At 40.0% G+C, this 17,306-nt stretch overlaps 1 protein-coding gene across 2 annotated transcripts in view; it reads left to right on the top strand.

The window, feature by feature from the left end:
* Positions 1-17,306, top strand: part of COMMD1 (copper metabolism domain containing 1) — an 81,079-nt gene that overhangs the window by 5,223 nt on the left and 58,550 nt on the right. For both annotated transcript variants that reach the window (XM_026080717.1, XM_026080718.1), the window contains exon 2: positions 16,882-17,163. In XM_026080717.1, the coding sequence (XP_025936502.1) occupies positions 16,882-17,163 (282 nt within the window). The remainder of the gene's footprint in view (positions 1-16,881; positions 17,164-17,306) is intronic.

The raw sequence follows: 17,306 nt of genomic DNA, 5'->3' as shown, positions 1-17,306 counted from the left end.
GTTATCTTCTCCAGTCATAAAACTAGGCAGTTTTTCAGCACTGAAGCAATCTTTCCTCTTCATTTCCATGTGTGTTTTTCTGCAGAATGTGCATAAATAATCTGATCTCTTTCTGAAATGCCAGATTTATTTTGTAGGGGAATAATGGTATCCTACTACCATTTACCTACTATCCTACATCTACCTCTTTTGATTTTTTTTATCTTTTTTTTTTTCTTAGAGCTTGTTGTTTCCTTGGAGCTGGAATAAAGCTCTAGGAGGATGTGCCTTGGAGAACTGTACCATTTCAGTGTTCTGCCAATTCTTTTTACCCTGTGCTTCCTAGCCTCCTATTTCATAAGGTTTCCAAACATTTAGAAATTGGGGGAGATCAGCTCCTGCAAGTTCTCACCCCCAGTGTTTTTGTTTTTCATCCTGGTTAAAACACTAAATTTGTCGTCGTCTTATGCAAGTTTAATTTGCTGAATTTGTTCCACTGGTTTAAAAAAAAAAAATCCTTTACACCTGGAGTAATTCCACTCTTCTCCTTTTGGTGGCAGTAGGCTATTGGATTTATTGAGCGTGATTGCTTTCTAAATGTGTTGAAAGTGTTTTGGTTTGCTATTCTGCTTCAGAACAAAGTGTACATTGGCTAATGAACTATAAAATTTCAGTATGAGGTGTCTAAATATTATATTTGATTTGTGAGTATGTATTCCTTTAAACATTGAGGGTGTTACCGTCAGTAATAAATATACTGGTGTTTCACTGGTGAAATATTAATCGGATTGTACACAGGTAATATGAGGGAACTGAAAGCTTGATATCCAGGATATAAAATGCACCCAACCTCTGTGTATACACTGCATGTGTAACATACCTTGGTCCTCTTCCTTTGGTTGTTTTCACTCCAAGTCATGCTGGTTTTTCCACCAGATTTTTCTAATGATTGCGACTGTTTTGCTTCACTGTTGTGCAGCCGAGAGGCTGGTAGTACCGTTGTTACTTGGCTCTTCTGTGCCACCAGCAAGCACGGCTTATGCAAGCCCGGTCTCAAAACTATTTCGAGATTGTGCAATGCCCAGCTGCTTGTAGTGATTATTTTTCTTCATGCCTTTGGAAAATGTCTATTAAATAGGAAACCTTTTGATCAAAATTTGATCCAAAGGCATGTAGGGGGGAAGACTCAGTGCCACTAGCAGATAAAATTGCTCAGGATGTAAAAGCTCTGGAGGAGCATCAGCGTGCTTCAGATGCTTTGAAGGCTGATTAGACCCATTATCATCTGTTGTCTCTAAAGACGGTCACCTCCCCCTGGGGCCTGCAGTCCTTGCCTTAGGAAGCTGCCGCTGCTGTTACTAAGCGAGGAAGTCCCAAAGCATTGCTGCTGCTGCTGCTGCTGCTGCTGCTGCTGCTTGACAAGGAAGAGGCTACTCATCTTCATAAAAGGGATCTGCCCTCATGTGAAAAGTCAGAGTAGAAAAACAGCAAGAGAGCTCACCTGTATCCTCTTCAAGATTTCTACTGCCAGGCATTTGTGGGAAATCGACATTCTTGCGTTTTCTAATATAGAAGGAGAGCTGCCATTCTTCCCTCTCTCCCCAAATAACTTGTGATTTCTCATATATGTGGGCTTTATGAGCTTTTCTTTTGTTTCGAGCCCTTTACAGTTGTTTTGTTGCAAGTCCAAGCTTCTGCAAGGCTGAGGGGCAGAGCTTTTGAAAGCAGGACAGCCTCCATCCGCAGGTCTGGCTACCATAAAGCACTTCCACCTGGTATTTTGCTGTTTTTTCTTTTTTTTTCTCCTGCAATCTAGAGACTCTTTTCCCCTCTGGACAGTTTGCTGACAAGCAGTGCCTTCCCTGTTTCTCCCCCACAGGAGGGAGTTGTTCGCATTATCAACTCCAAATGTGCTCTTCTTGTTATCAGCTCCAAAAATAAGCTGATCATGCTAGTGAGAAAGAATGTCCTTGTCCCACCCCACCTTCAGATTGCTTGGATTTGGGCTCTGAAATGAAGGGCTCTTCTGAGAACTCAGGTTTTTCTTGGGACAATTTCTTCTATCTTTTCTGTCTGGGATAAAAATGCTATTTCATATAAGACCTTGAATGGCTTGAAACTACCTGTCATCCTGATGTAGTGTCAACAGTGAGCCAGATCTGCTCTGCAGCTCTTCTGGGAGGATGGAGAAATGTAGGTGCTTTGAAGAGCTTTTTCAAAGTCACAAATTTCTGTTAATACCTCCTTGCAAAAAAAGAGGACTCAGAAGAAGTTAAATGAACAGAGAGAAAAGAGTCTTAAGAACGTGGATGCTATTATTAAGGCTACATAAAGATCTGATGTATTGTTTGTAGGCCAGAGAGTATGTTTATGTGCCTTTTGTTCCTGCCTAGAGTAATCCAGATCTCAAGGAAGAGTCATGAGGGAGCATCAAAAGGTACTGTATTTTTTGAACCGTAGTTTATTATGGCCCTATCACTCTTATTTATACCTGGAGAATGTAGAACTGGAAAAATGACTGGAGATAATAAAATCATTTGGGAAAAGTTAACAGGAGAGGTTGGTTGCTTTCTGATTTTTAGAGTTGCTATTGTGCCTGTATCCACTAGCTAAAAATAAGAAGGCCTATTAGACATGCTCATTCTACTTCGGGGTCTGATAACAGTACCAACAATTACTGTGTCCGTAGGAGATGCTTTCTACCCAAATAGGCATCTAACGTAGTATTCTACCTTTCATTTCAGTGAATGACTGCGCTTATCATGAATCATTTCATTTGTTATTGAGCTAGGCACAATATATTAACAAAAACTTTAGTCAGAATTTCAGGAGGGAAGGAATGTCTACTGTGTTGTAATTGGACATGCATGAGAAAATGATTATTATCTAAATTGGTGTTTGCCTAGAACGACTGAACAACAATTCTAGTCTTTCTTTTTTTAATTCAGTGAAACACCCCTATTGTATTGCTCACTATTCTGAACAGAACTCTGTTGCTGCCTCTGCAGCACTGGTATTGCAGCAAAATTTTTGTGTTTGGTTTTAGTATATATACCTAAGATTAATGCTTTTTTGTTTGTTTGTTTTATTTCAACATTATTTTAAGAGGGTAAAAATTGAATGTTTACTTGAACTAACAGGTGCTATATTGCAGTGATAAATATGTTCATGGATACTTCCCCAAAGCATTCTTATTAGAGTGGGTCCACTATTAGTTATTTTTGATGTTAGGTATGTGTATATGCAGTCGGTTCAAATCAGAACTGTTGCAGCTTGGCAGTTGTAGTAATGACACTGACAAAGTGGAGGGGAAGAAATTCTTCAAAATAATGAACAGGAGAGGAAGGTTGGCTGCAGGATGTTACCTGGTTTAAGAACATTTAAAGTAACGGTAAGATTCAAGTGCTTCACTGCCTACAGTAGCAGTTTATTGCTTGTCAGTTAATAAGATGCTTTAATTGTTCTAGGTTTTTTTCTATCCATTCTTTCTGAGCTTCTCCCATTGCAAAGCTCAGTGTCTGTAGTAAGTAAGCCTTTCACATTTGCAATACTGTTTTATTATTATTTTAATTGCTAGAGAGACATGTAGAAGCCAGTGTTTTTGCTGATGGCTACAGGATACAGAGATGATGGAGTTCTGCACCGTGAGCAGATTTTTATGAATTGGGCTGTCATCTGAACAGCGTGGTGGGAGCAAGGATTTTCCTCTGCCCCTCCAAATTACAAACATTACAGCATTCCTACTGTGCGTTGAGGAGTGCAACTCCTGAAGGTAGGCAGAAACAGCAGGACTGTCTGTATAGAACGTACCTCTTAATAAATGAATGATGATCTAACTCAAGTGTGAGACAGAGGCCAAAGAGCATTTCCTAGTGAGACCAATCCTAGGCTGATTTCGTTTGACACTGTGAAATGCTGATGTACTATAACTGTGCCACTTAAGTGAAAATGCTTTAACTTATGTTTAATGGTTTATGTGACCTTTTGTATCATATCATTTATTTATATTCTTATCTGTAGAAGAGCGGCAAATAAAAAGAAGTAGGCAAACTTACCTGGTGGATATATATAGTAAGTGTGGGTGAATGCTGAATATGAGCACTTTTCTCTGCATGTGAAGATTTAGTCCGCCCTGTCTCTGTTGCAGGGTTGGCTTGTCTAGAACAGAGGGACCAGTGCCAGCTCTTGGTGACCATGCTGTACATTCTAGTTTTAAAATGCTCTACTGAAAATCTGGTGACTGTCTGTTAATGGACTTCCAGAGCAGTGTGCTACTGAGAAGACTGGATTCCTGCTAGTAGCAGTGCTTTGGATCCTGTTGCTTTCACCTTTGCCATCCAAATGTGTGGTTTGATTTGTCACATTTGTAGAATTTCTGCCAGTAAGTAGTATTCTTATCATTGACAACACCAGCAAGTTTTGGATGAACCCTTTATTTCTCAAAAAAGCATAGGCATGTTTAGCATGGGGGTGTGTGTGCGTAAGCATGTGCATGCACAGAAAGGTAAGTAGTTTGATTATGCTGCAGTTCATTAGTCAATATTTCTATTGACCTTAACAGCAATCTTGTCTGAATGAAGATAAGGGAATTCTGTCCTGCTTTTGGAGTTCATTACTACAAATTAAATGCTTCTGCTATTCTCAATTAATATTCATCAAACACACACTGTATGGAGTATATTTGAAAAGGGAAGAAGACTCTCTTAGGCTTCATGTGTAGTTTCCTGCCTTTAGTTCAAAAGTGCTCGTGCTCCCTTTTCTTATCCCCCAAAGTCCGGGGGACGTGTTGAAGAGGGTAATGAAGTTCATTGCCATTGTCTCAGTACAGGTAACTTCCTGGACCAGTATTGTCTTTCTGCTTTAAATATGGCCTATGAAAAGGGGAGAACTTGAGTTTGTCCCTTTTTTTTCCTTCTATTTGATGCATAAAGAAGGACTAAAAGGAAAAGGAGAGGCTGTACTTAAATGTAAATGTAGCCTGCACCGTTTTTCCTGAAAGACTGAAAAACTAAAAAACTATAGACATCAAGGAAATGAAACTGAAAAATAAATGTAAATCACTCCCTCTTCAAAGAGTGATTTTTGGTTGTTCTTGTAATTTACACTAATTTCGTCTTGGACAAAATGGTCAAAACTAACTTAAAAGCACTACTTGTATTGTTATTTTCATGCCTTAGGCTTTTTTTTTTTTTTTTTAATCAGGAATCTAAGGTTTAGCCACAGGCAGAGAGAGCACGAACTTCTTCCATTTTGGCAGACTAGGAATGAAAAGGCAGTTTCTCTCAAGGGTTTCAAATACAACGTCCTGCTCATGAAGTCCACAAACCACAGATACCTGAAGTTGGGAGTGTTTACCGGGAAAAGGATCTCTGAGCAGTGTATGCTTATTCTTTTCTTACACTCTTTCCAAAATACCTGTTCCTAACAAGTGTCAGACGCAGGATACTGGACTTTTGGACTGACACAGTACAGCTGTTCTCGTGTTCCATGTTTAATCTGGTCTTAACCTCTCTTTCCTCCTTAAGTACCATGGGTTTCTCGTAATAAACACTCCCCCCCCCCTTCCCCAGGACTAGACTAAAATTATATTCTTTGTTACTTGATATTTTTTTTAATTATGTCTGTTGCCATGTGAAGGCAGATTAGTATTTCCTTTGCTCTAGGACAGTCTTAAAGTTGGCACTGGAGTAAAAATTCTTATTTCAGTCTTGCTGGTCCTATGTGAGGCTGCCACACATTTTAGCAGACTTTCTGTGTTTTTGAATACATATTTTTTCATTGAGAGTAAAGATTAGTCATATTAGGAGAAGAGACTTTTCAATGGCCGCTTTACTTTGCAGTGAGCATAACCTTTTCAGCTAACATGTATATCCTCCTTTCACACAAGGTTCAGAACAAGGAGAACAACAGAGAGAGCTGTTAATGCATTGGATAATCGACACCATACCACAGATGCAAAATTGTGGCATTCAGTTGAGTCACTGAACGTCACAGCTAGCATATTAAAAGGAAATTCAGGTGGCACTTTCAGGACAACTTTTTTACGTGCTGAATGTGTTAACTTTTCTGTTCATGGTAAGGCTTAGCAGCTGTATTCTTGCTGTGATGCACAGCTGTATTCTTGATCTGATGTACAACAGTTTGTTTCTACTATACTAGTTTGGAGCAACTGGATACAGTGTATCCAACTTATTAAAAAAAGCTGAAAATACCAAGAACTTAATCAATGGTGAAAATGTGGCTTACTGAAATTATTCTGTTTTATAATTGGTACTCTGGATTTTAGCCACCCATTGATTTAAAATGGGACTATTTGAACAAAGCAAGGGGGATTTGCCCTTCCCTTTGGTTATAGTGCACAAACACCTGCTTAAAGTCCCAGATCTAATTTGGAGTTCTCCGTCTCCTAAGAAGTTGAGTAGTGCTGTGGTTGTATAGCAAGTTTGCTACTCCCTCCTTCTTAACTCGCCATGGAGTTTTGTAGCTGTTTGTCTGCTGTCTTCACGGGCTGCATGCTTCAGTGCTACAGGTGACAATGACTTTGGATTTTGGAATATGTTTTTTAGCCATCTCATTCTTTGGCGTCTTCTGTATTTACTTATTAACAATGCTGCCTTATGTGTGACTTCGTGTAAAAAAAAAAAGTAGGTTACAACTGAATCTCATTGAAAAAAGCTATAAAATACACAGTGCAGAGCAAATGTGAAATAATACTCAGCCTGGCCAAACACTCTTTTAGACTTAATAAGCCTATATATATGTATATATATTTGTAAGTCTCTCATTTTGTATGTTAAGATATTTCTGAAAGCTTGTTTTTCCTATATTTCACTTCTAACAATAAAAAGTTTCAGTATAAATATAGTTTGACTTAAATTTTGTATTTTTCCAAATAAGGTTAGAATTTTTCTTCTTGTCGAGATGTTTTTGGATCTCTACCAAAAGATTCTTACCTCAGTTTTGGTGGTTTTTTTTTTTTTTCTTTCCTTCTTTGCAGTCTCTATAAACTGTGATGTCAGGATTATAAAACATGTTCTTAAGATAAATGCAGACATTAAAGTTGAATCTTTGTAACAGGCAAGTAAGCAACAGACATTTTTACTTTGAGTCTGATGTTTACATATGACTTTGCTGTCTCTTTTCAGACTGTCACGTCTGATGTGTGAATTTTTTATAGTTGGTTTTTTTTTTTTTTTTTTGCCATTTCTGGTTCAAGTGTAGTTTATGTTCTGTTCTAACAAGCTGTTTATATAAATACCCTTTAGTTTTACACAGGTCTGAGATAGTGCAACTGTTTTACAAATTTGAATTAGTTGTAATTTCTTTTGTATTTTTCATTAAACTCATTTCTTAACTTTTTTTGAAGTGAACAAATATGTACAACTCCCTCTTCCTGCAAGGCAGAAAAGGCACACTTAGGCAGCGTGCCTTTATTTTGGTAGTGTAGATTGTCAAATGTTCATGTGGTGGACGCAATACATATTTATGAAATGTGTGCCCATATGCACACGTGCAAAAATAAGAAAAGCGAGGAGTCATAAATTAGTGTCCTTTCATGTTTTCTGGGTGAAATTTCTTCTAACAATTCAGTGACACGTTTAGCTTTTATACGTTATCTAGAATGAAGATGACAAGCTGTGGTCCTGATGCTGGTTGGAGTTTTGCTTAAATTTGTAACTTTTGGCTTCTGGAACATGCAAACCCCATCGGTCTTGGGCATTGAGGGTAAGAATCTGTTGTTTGACTCCCTGCCCTTTATATTACCTACCTTTGCATCTCTACCCCATCGCAGTATGGACCTACGGGCTGCTCTCCAGTGTTGTGGGAGATGCATGGGTAGTCTGAGCTGTGATTTATTGATGGATCCTCAGGAGACCAGAGCCTGTTATGCTGCACTTCAAATCTTTGGGGGCCTATACTGGAAGAAGCTGTAAAGCATGCGCACCTGATGCAGATTTGCAGAATGGCTCTTCTCCCATCAGGTGCTGGACGTGGCTGCATGGGTACTGGGCACATAAAAGGAGACCCTGCATAAAGTCTCTTGTATGAGCAAGAGGGAGACAGAGATCTGGCTCTGGGTTGTCGTGAACAAGGTTAGAAGAACGCTGGTTGCTCTCTTCTTGGCGGGGAGAGTGCTTCTGTTCACAGGATTTCTTTTATGATGTTAGTTGTATCAGTAAACCTATAAAAAGTCTAGTAATGACATGCAAGTGCCAGAAAAAATTTTCTAGCTCATGTGGGCAAATGGGAATAGCACCAGTTTGACTAGAAGCCAAAGAAAAGCCATGGGCAAAGTTAATTGAATGCTTTTTGGTGGCATGGACTGCACCATCTTGGAGCATTTGGGTGTTGAAATTTCTAGCAGTTAAGACCTACAGCAGTGACATCTGAAGCCGGATTTTGCCCAGCACCAAACGGTTTTGGCCGGTGGTGTGTGTGCCTGCAAGCTCTGCAAGCCACTGCTGTGCACGTGCAGCTCCAGAGAGCAGCGCAAGCGGCCTGCGGAGGCACGGAGCCTCGCTCCCACCGACTCGCTGGAAAAAGTGGTTGTTCGGCCTGCTCTGCCAACTGATGACTTGGTCAAGGACCTCACTGGATATAAATAGAAAATTCACTCTGAGTAATTAAAGTAGTCTATAAATATTTAATTCCATGGGAGAATGCTTTCACTTCAGTATTTTGGTGGTTTCATTAAGGTTTTAGCCTTTTTTCCCAAAACATTTATTAGATTTAGTTCTAAGAGCGTATTTGAGATAGCAAACAGGAATTAAATCTTTCTGGGAAAGTGAGCTGATGCTTGTACCAGAAATGGTTTCTTCTGAGCTCCCCAGCTTGGGTGTTGCTCCCAATCAGGTGTTGTTTTACAGTGCCCCGGGCTGCGTGGGGACCTTTGCAGAACAGTTGTGATTCCTGCAGGGGAGAGTTTGACCTAATGCTCCTTTGCCTTCATAAAGGCTGAGCTGTTACCGACTGCTAGGGCTGCTGCTGGGTAGGGGAGCGCGTTTTGTATTTCACTGGATTGACAGGAGGAAAAGCAGAAAGGAGGACCTGCTGCGTGCTAGGCTGTCGCTCGAAGCCTCCCTCTCACCTGGCAAACCTGTCAGCATGTAACGGGAGTTGTCAAAATACCTGCTGAGTGAGTGCTAAAGCACTCTTGCCTGCTTCTCTTTCCCTTGAAACTGTGAGTCTGTAAACTGGTCTCCTTTACTTGCTCATCTCTTTGCTGCTCTGAAATGCGTCAGCGGGGTTGCGGGTTAGGCAGTGGGCCTTGGGCTGCGGTGTTTTACAGCTGACTCTGGTAGGGGCCGAGTTGCGTGTACAGGGACTTTTTTGCGTCCCAGTAACTCTAGCTGTTTCCCAGAATGGTGCAGATAAAATACAAGGGTTGTGTAAGAAAGGAAAGCAGAACTCGGAGCCAGAATTTTGTTCGAATCACAATATATGGCAAGACAGCATACAGCTGAGGGGTGTGACTCAGTGCATTTCGTGTTGTTCACTGCTAGAGCATTTATGCTTGGTATGAATCAAGCTGATAGCCAAATGTAAACCAAGGTGGAAATTAGCTGAATTAATAATTACATTTTAAGATGCAAAAGATCAAGATACACTGAGTAAGAGTGGAAATGAATTCATGCTAATTCTGTTTTCTGTGTTTGGTTCATAATAAAGTAAGCTTGTACTTGGCCTGATTTTACTTACAAGAACACCGTCTGCAAAGTACTGCAACAAGTTCTGCTAATGTTTGCACCATAACTGCTTTCAGGGTAGGGCTACAACTTTTTTTCCACATGCCCTTAAAGTACGAGCTGATCCAACTTCTATTTTTAACTCTAAGTGAATTGAGATTAAACATTAAGCAGTAGTCCAAGGCAACAAGTAACTTTCCCAGAATGATTGCAGAAACCTGATAAATACAGTTCTCGTTTATTTTATTGCAAGAGAAAGAAGGAGGAGATAAAAGAGAAATCATGTGATCTCTTCAGGCAAGGAGAGGTCATGTTGCAAATACCAGGGCTGTCGCTGTCTCTGTCTCTTCTGCTTTTCATCCCTCCCCTTGAATATTTTTGCATTTACTGTCTGGTATTTATTCTACCCTATCTGGATTTCTCTCTTTTATTCTTTTTCTCTCTTTCTTTAGCACTACTGCATGAGATGGCTTCCATCTGTTGAAAGTTCTTATTTATGAATCTAATTCCTTTAGGAGGACTGAAGAAGAAACCATTTTAGACTGAATAACATAACCTGCAAAGACTTACTCACTCTTAAAATAACTTTGGTTTTGCTGAAGCATAGTTCAGGGAGCACATGTCTGTGTGTTCCTTAGAAAAAGGTCGACCCTTTCAAACTTGTATACAGCATGGCTGTATGCAAGTTGTATGCATGGCTGTATACAAGCAGATTTTGGCCTCTTCAGGAATCTGCTTGGAAGAATCCCATGGGATATGGCCCTGGAGAGCAGAGGGATCCAAGGGAGTTGGTTGATATTCAAGGATCACTCTCAATTATCTTTGAAAGGTCAAGGCAGAGATGTTCAAAAGCCACCTGAACACCATCCTGGGCAACATACTCTGTGTGACCCTGCTTGAGCCGGGGGATTGGACCAGATGATCTCCAGAGGTCCTTCCCAACACCAACTATTCTGTGATAGCTACATTTTTAAGAATTATCGGGAGTGTGATGTTCCGTCGCTTCTACCCCATGTGGTAAAAAACAAAATATTTTCTAAACGACGGCAAAGAATGACTCAAGTTGGGATAGCACAGCTATCTGGTAGCACAGCTTGTTAAAAAGACACTTTTTTGATATAATTCAATTGAGTACAGGCCAGGATGGGCAATTTATTTATATATTTTTTTATCCTCCTATGTGACCCTTGCAGTTGCAAGTATATCTGCTATTAATAGAACATTTCCTTATTTTTTTCAATTCCCTGCACTATCTCTCTCTAGCCTGTCCACAGCTTATCTGTGTTGTCTCAGAGAAGCACTTTCCATTGCCTTTTTTCTTATATATCTCTTCCTCTGTCTATTTTTAAATCATGTAAGTACTTTGGAAGCTACTATGTGGTAAGGGGGTGGTACTTCCTTTTTATGTTTATTGCTTAAAATCCCAGCTTTTATCATCTATTCATAAACCGAGTATGCAGGCATCATTTAGAGATCTAGCTATGACTAATGTTGTTAGTGGGTGGGCTCGTTCTGTTTTTTTTATTCTTGTTCTCAAGGTGGTATAAAGCACAGAGAGAGTCTGTAAGTGGGTCCAGACAGAGTAATCTGCATGATTCTCAGTTTTTCTTCAGCTAAAGATGGTTGGGTTTTGTTTTTTTTTTTTTTGGCATGGGGGGGTGTAACCTTTTTGAGCTCAGCACAGTAGGTTTGCAGGAAGTATGCTGTGACCACAGGAGAATGTCTCAGGTTGTGGTTCATCTGGTGGCTGTCTATTTTAATCAACCTTTCGTCCTCCTTTGTCATCAAATGAGTCTTCATACCACAGCAAAATGACACCTCCTGCAAATAATTTAGGAAGTGGTGTTTCATGGGATTGTGAGTTCAAAATTGTCACTTCTGGCAGACACCCAGACTAATGGTAGAGGCAGGCTGGAGAAAAAATGTCACTTCAGAAGCCTTTCAAAACTAATACCAAGATCTCTTTTGCGTTCAATTGTAAGCTAGGCCAAAAGGGCTGTATGTATCACCCCTTCCTCCTCCCCCTCCCCCTGCACAATTGTTATGGAACTTCATGTTCAAACAAAAAAGCAATTTTAGTAGAGAATATTGCTTTTTTTGTCAGTTTGTATGCAAAAAATAAGATAGGGCTTTCTGGGGGGTTCTACTTGGTGGGAACCTGGGAGGGAAAATGGAAGAGTGGAAATGATCTGTTGAGAAGAGTTTTATCTTCCACATGCACATTTGACAAGTCTGTGTGAAATCAAGCTTAATAAAATTAGAAATGCAGGAAGGATATAATTTTGCCTGAAATTTCATAATGCGCACGTTTTTCCCATCTGCAGCAGGAGTTAAGTAATTCTTTTGCCGCATTGTCTTGCGAGTACTCCTGGCCAAGAAGAAAGCCTAATAAAAGTCAGAATAGCCTGAACATAAAAAAAATTTCTAAATCCACTGAATGTTCATTGACCTTGGTAGTGTTGTCTCTGCAGTGGACCAAATGGCTCTACAGGTTTGAATAACACGTAGATGTTGCAGAAAATCATACACACCAGAAAAAGATTTAAAATTACAGGTTTTTAAACAAAATATATATTATTCTCATATTGATTGACAGCTAGCTCTTTTCTATAAGCAAACAGTTTCATCTCCACTTCTAACCATGTCTGACAGCTCGGTAAGAAGCAGAATAAAATAATATTGGGAGACAGTATGAAACTTGGATAACAGAAATTCCTGAGATCTCCCATGGATTAGATGAAGACTAAAAGATTAGTTGAAATCTTTCTGCTTTGATTAAATGTATTGTTAAGGTCACTTGTGATTTCTGAATTATTTGAATCTGGGGGGGAAAGAGGCCCTTTAGTTTTGTATTTTTTTTCAAAGACTGGATCACTGTTTTCAAATGCAGACAGGCAGGCTGTCACATCTAATTTTGTCTTAATTCCAATTCTCAGGAGAGCTCTTAGACTCTAATAAATAGTGTTTGTGAGGCACAACCTGCCAGACAGTCAAAAACCTCCACTGTCTCCAGCAACGTGGGAAAGTCTACTGGCCGAATATCCAGGGAACGTCTATGGGAACAGCTCAGTTCTTATGGAACTGGATATATCGGCAGCCCTTGGGAGACAATCTGGTTACTACATACTTAAAAAGGAGAGTCACAAACCACAGGGCTGCAGAGACGTTCTCGTGTTCCTCCTGACTCCGACTACCAGTTGCACTAGGATGTGCACAAGCTAACTCGGGTGAGCAGCTTAATGTCACTAGGGCCCATGAGACTGTCGTGCCCAAAGGTGACAAGAGCTACTTGCATTCCTCCCCTGCTTTCTCCAGCGTTGCCTTTCTTTGAAAATAAGGAGAAAGAAGCTGCGCCCAGCAAAGACACCCCCAAATCCACTAATGCCCCAAATCCGGTAGAGGTTTACCGTCCTGTACAGTACAAGTCTACACAGAGCTGCTCCACGTTCTTCCTGGCTGCAGCAGGTCCCCGTTCTCTGTGCACGCACGCAGTGTCTGATAAAAGGGTTTCAAGGTTATATTTCTGAGCACAGCTGAATTACGCTGTTTGTGATACAGGAATAGCTTCTCACCCCGCCTCCAAAAGACCCGAAGAGGCAAGTTCATTACTACAGTACATGGCACTGAGCTGTTTGTGTTCTGCAAGCTTTTGATTTCTTTGTGCTACAGACTGGCAGCGCTCCGTGGTTTTGAGGGTCAGCTGGAGAAAATGCCCATGCGTCCTGGCATGGCAAGCTCTTGGAGCGCTTCCAGATTGCTTGACAAGTCATGTTTTATTTCTGGAAATGAAGTGCGCTTTTCTTCCTGGTGGATTTTATCAATTGTTGTTTCTCATCGGTATTGCATGCTTGTCAGGCTCTATTTCTCAGAAAAGATAATGAATTTAAGTCTGCTTTCCTGTTCTGTGTACCAAGGCACATGTTTAATTAAGCAAATACAAAACTCTCCAGATTGTCAAATATTGTTCCCTTAAAGAAAGAGTATTTGAAGTCATATTTTTATTGGCTGAATTATATTTTAAGAGATAATGGATCTCTCTTGAAGATGAATGCAAGGAAAAATCAGTATGAGCAAAACTGTTTCATGTTGTTTAAAAGACTTGTCCAGCCTCTGGAGGGAAAGCTGTAGCCGGCTGCTGAGGGTAGGATTTGCACGCTCCTTGTCTGACGGGCTTTCCTTAAGCTGTGCTTCCTAGAAAAAAATGCGTGTTTTAACAAATCTCAAAATATGCAACGTGAGGAAATCTTTTGTGTGATTTCTTACAGATTTTAGTTTTGAAAATAGGATTTACAGTGCTGTGTTCCTTAGTCACTTGAATGAATAGTAATGTAAGTGAAGTAGTGAGTGAGACACATCCCTCTTGAACCAGTGCTGAAAATGTTTCTACTGCAGGAGTTGATGGATAAAATAGGTTTCAACCTCTCTAAGTCCTGAGACATTTCCAGTGATGACGCTAAAATGTGTGCGTGTTGTTTATGCCGACAGTGAAACCATTTTCATCACTGCTGGAGGAGGAAACCCACTGGGGCGCTGGACAACGGCTAATCCTTGTCCCGGTCGTGGTCAACGATCAACCTAAATCCCCAAAGTTTGAAGGCAGGAAAAGGAGCCCTGTAATCAGACACGTTTTGTCTATACTTAGTTAAAAACATGGGAAAGCCACTTACGTTTTAAATTTAAATTAATCCTTAGAAACTTCAATAAGGTGTATTCACTGTAATATGATATTCTGACTATGCAGTTGAGGAGCATTGTTAAAAATAATGGAAAGCATTGTTTGCAGTGCTGTGCAGAATACGACTAGCATAATTTTTAGCCAAGTTACATTAAAAGATTTTTTCAGGCTTCATAAAATAGTCCACAGTTTAACTGCTGTCATTTATGTGAGTAATAGAGTGGAACTATGGTTGTTTAAAGAATGAATTGTACAAGAATTTGTACAATGAAAGAAATGAAGGATCAGCAAAGACCTTAATTTTCCTCTCGTTCTTTGTAACTTACCCCTGGCTTCCTATCTCACAATAAAATGTTTCCAAGTTAGGATGAAAAAGAATATTAAAATGAGTTGCTGTTGTTTTGCTACTTGAATACCTTTAGAGCTGATGTTTTTTGTTGAGGAATTTTGATGAAAATATGTCTTCAGTAATATCTTCATGCAGTTATGTTGAAATATAACTCATTGATTGTTTGTACTCTCTTCAGATTAAAATTTATATTCATTTTTTTTAAAAAGGAGCTTTTAAGAAACAGTCTGATTTCCAAACTGAGAGAGATTCTAGTGTGAATGAAGCTTATTGCTATATTATTTAAAGGATAGACTCTGATAAAAATTCCACAAAATACACTATAATTGTCATCTTCCCCTGTTTCTTAAGTGTATACATTTACAATATTAAATGATCCATACTTTGTGTACACATGCAAGCATATATCTGTATGAGGGAGAAAGAGAGATGAACGACACATGGTTTCCTTCCTCTGTTTTGGGTGGCAAAACATTTTTGTGTGGCATTTTGATAGCAAACTAATTAGGGTGCTTGTAGTACATGAACATATAGAGGTTTTACGTTTAACTTGCAAATGCGAGGGGTACGCTAGACAGCTCAAATTTTAAAATAAATTGCCGGATATTAAGCTGGGATCCTGATACAGCAGAGAAGTTGCTTCTAATATGGATTGCCATTTCTTTTCTCAAGCCTGTGACAGAGGGCAACTAATCCATTTGGAGAAGGTAGCGCTTCCCTCTTAAGAAAAAAACACTACCAAAGTTTCAGGAGAAAGATCTCATACCCTGGGTGATAAAAGGCAGAATACTGTTAAAGATAACAAGTTGTGTGATGTTTTGGGGGAGCGCTGGGTTTGTTTTTCTCTTGAAAAAACTCAGCGTAAGAAGGATGTGGTGTCTCTACTGCAGGTTAAGCACATGCTGTTGGCTTTGCTCACTTCAAAGCAGCAACCTCCTGCTGCTGTTCTTTGGCCCTTGCGTGATGTGCGAGCTCATTTTCTAGGGCTAGTTCTCTTTTTTTTTTTTTTTTTTTTAATCAATCATTTTCGTTCCGGCCGCTCTTGATGTGACTAGGATCCATGTACTTTGCCATCTGTCTGGTCTAGAGGAGAGCGATGAAGCCTGCCTGTAGCTAACTCCACTGACAGGTGCAGGTTATCACAGAAGAAATAGGGAAAAGTAACAGATCTCCTGTCTTTGGCAAGCTTGTGAAATGCTAACGCTCAGCGCGCCTGTAAGTTCAGATAAGTAACGCCTAGCATTACCGATGGGGCATGTGAAGCACACGGTGTGCGCCTGGCCAAAACCCACACAGTGCCATCATCTCTGCTGATAGTAGGCTTTGAGAGCAAAACTGTTATTTCTGTGAACACCGTTTAGCTTTTATAAGAACACTAGTTTCAATTTTGAGCAGCAGTTTTAAAAGGCACAGCTGTATTTTTATCTTGGAAAGTGGTGAAAATACTGAACTAGGGGAATTTCACACCGAAGAGCCCTGCATCTTCTGGGGTTTGCACCAATAGGGTACAGAGTACAGAAGCAGAAATATAATGTCAAGGAAAATTAAATTGATACAAATTCCAAGAATCCCAGTGTTATCTTCATTTCACTTTGTTGTTAAGGATCGATTGCATCTGGTTTTGGTGAAAATGAAATAAAGTTGTCTACCTGAAATCGCAAGGGGGAAATTTAACCACAGATTCCTCTCTTCACCTTCTGCCTCCCTCCCTGCCACAGGCATATTTAAGGAACCATTGCCAGTTAGGCAATGAAAATTTAAGGCTTATTATCAACTTTGGAAAGACATGTGGAAGAGTGGATTTCTGTAAAAATAGGTTTTGAAAGGATCATTTCTATTGCAACACAGGGAGGAGGAGTAAAGAGTAAGAGTAATGAGTTAAGAGTACTGCCTAGGGGCTACTGGGAGAAGCTCCCTGGTGCTCCTGTACGAGTGCTCCATACCTGGAGACGCTCCCTGCTTCCTCTTCACCATTCCCAAAATACTCCCCTCCAGCTGTCCTGGGGCAGCAATCTGGGCAAAGGGATAGGTACATGCAAACTGTTTAATGAAAGTTGTTTGCAGTATCCTTTTAAAACCTGATATTTGTAAAACCCTCAAGATACAATCTTTTGGTTGAGTGTTCAGCTTCGACTGTTAAAGAATACTTTTGAGCAATCTTTTCCCTTTTTCTCCTCCTATTTTTCCTCCAGTCAATTGCTTCAGCAGACATGGATTTGAATCAGTTGGAGGCTTTTCTCACTGCCCAAACCAAAAAACAAGGTGGCATCACATCGGATCAAGCTGCAGTCATTGCAAAGTTCTGGAAGAACCACCGAATAAAGATCCGAGAGAGCCTGATAAATCAAAGCCGGTGGGATAATGTCTTGAAAAACATGAACTGGAGAGTGGATATGAAATCACAGTCAAGACACATCGATCAGATAAATACCCCTGTTGCGATAGTTGAAATGGAACTGGGGAAAAACGGGCAGGTAAGCTTTACTTTGTAAAATATGTAAATCTCATTTAGCTGGGTATGCACTGAAACATTTTACCTGTTGCTGAATTCACTGCATCCAAATCAAGTCAGTGTATTTGTCACCGCCAGGCCTTTAATGTACTTAAATTTGTGTCC

This window comes from Apteryx rowi, unplaced genomic scaffold (genome assembly GCF_003343035.1).
Source record: "Apteryx rowi isolate R43461 unplaced genomic scaffold, aptRow1 scaffold_53, whole genome shotgun sequence".
NCBI classification, from domain to species: Eukaryota; Metazoa; Chordata; class Aves; order Apterygiformes; family Apterygidae; genus Apteryx; species Apteryx rowi.
This window is presented reverse-complemented; position numbering and strand designations above follow the sequence as displayed.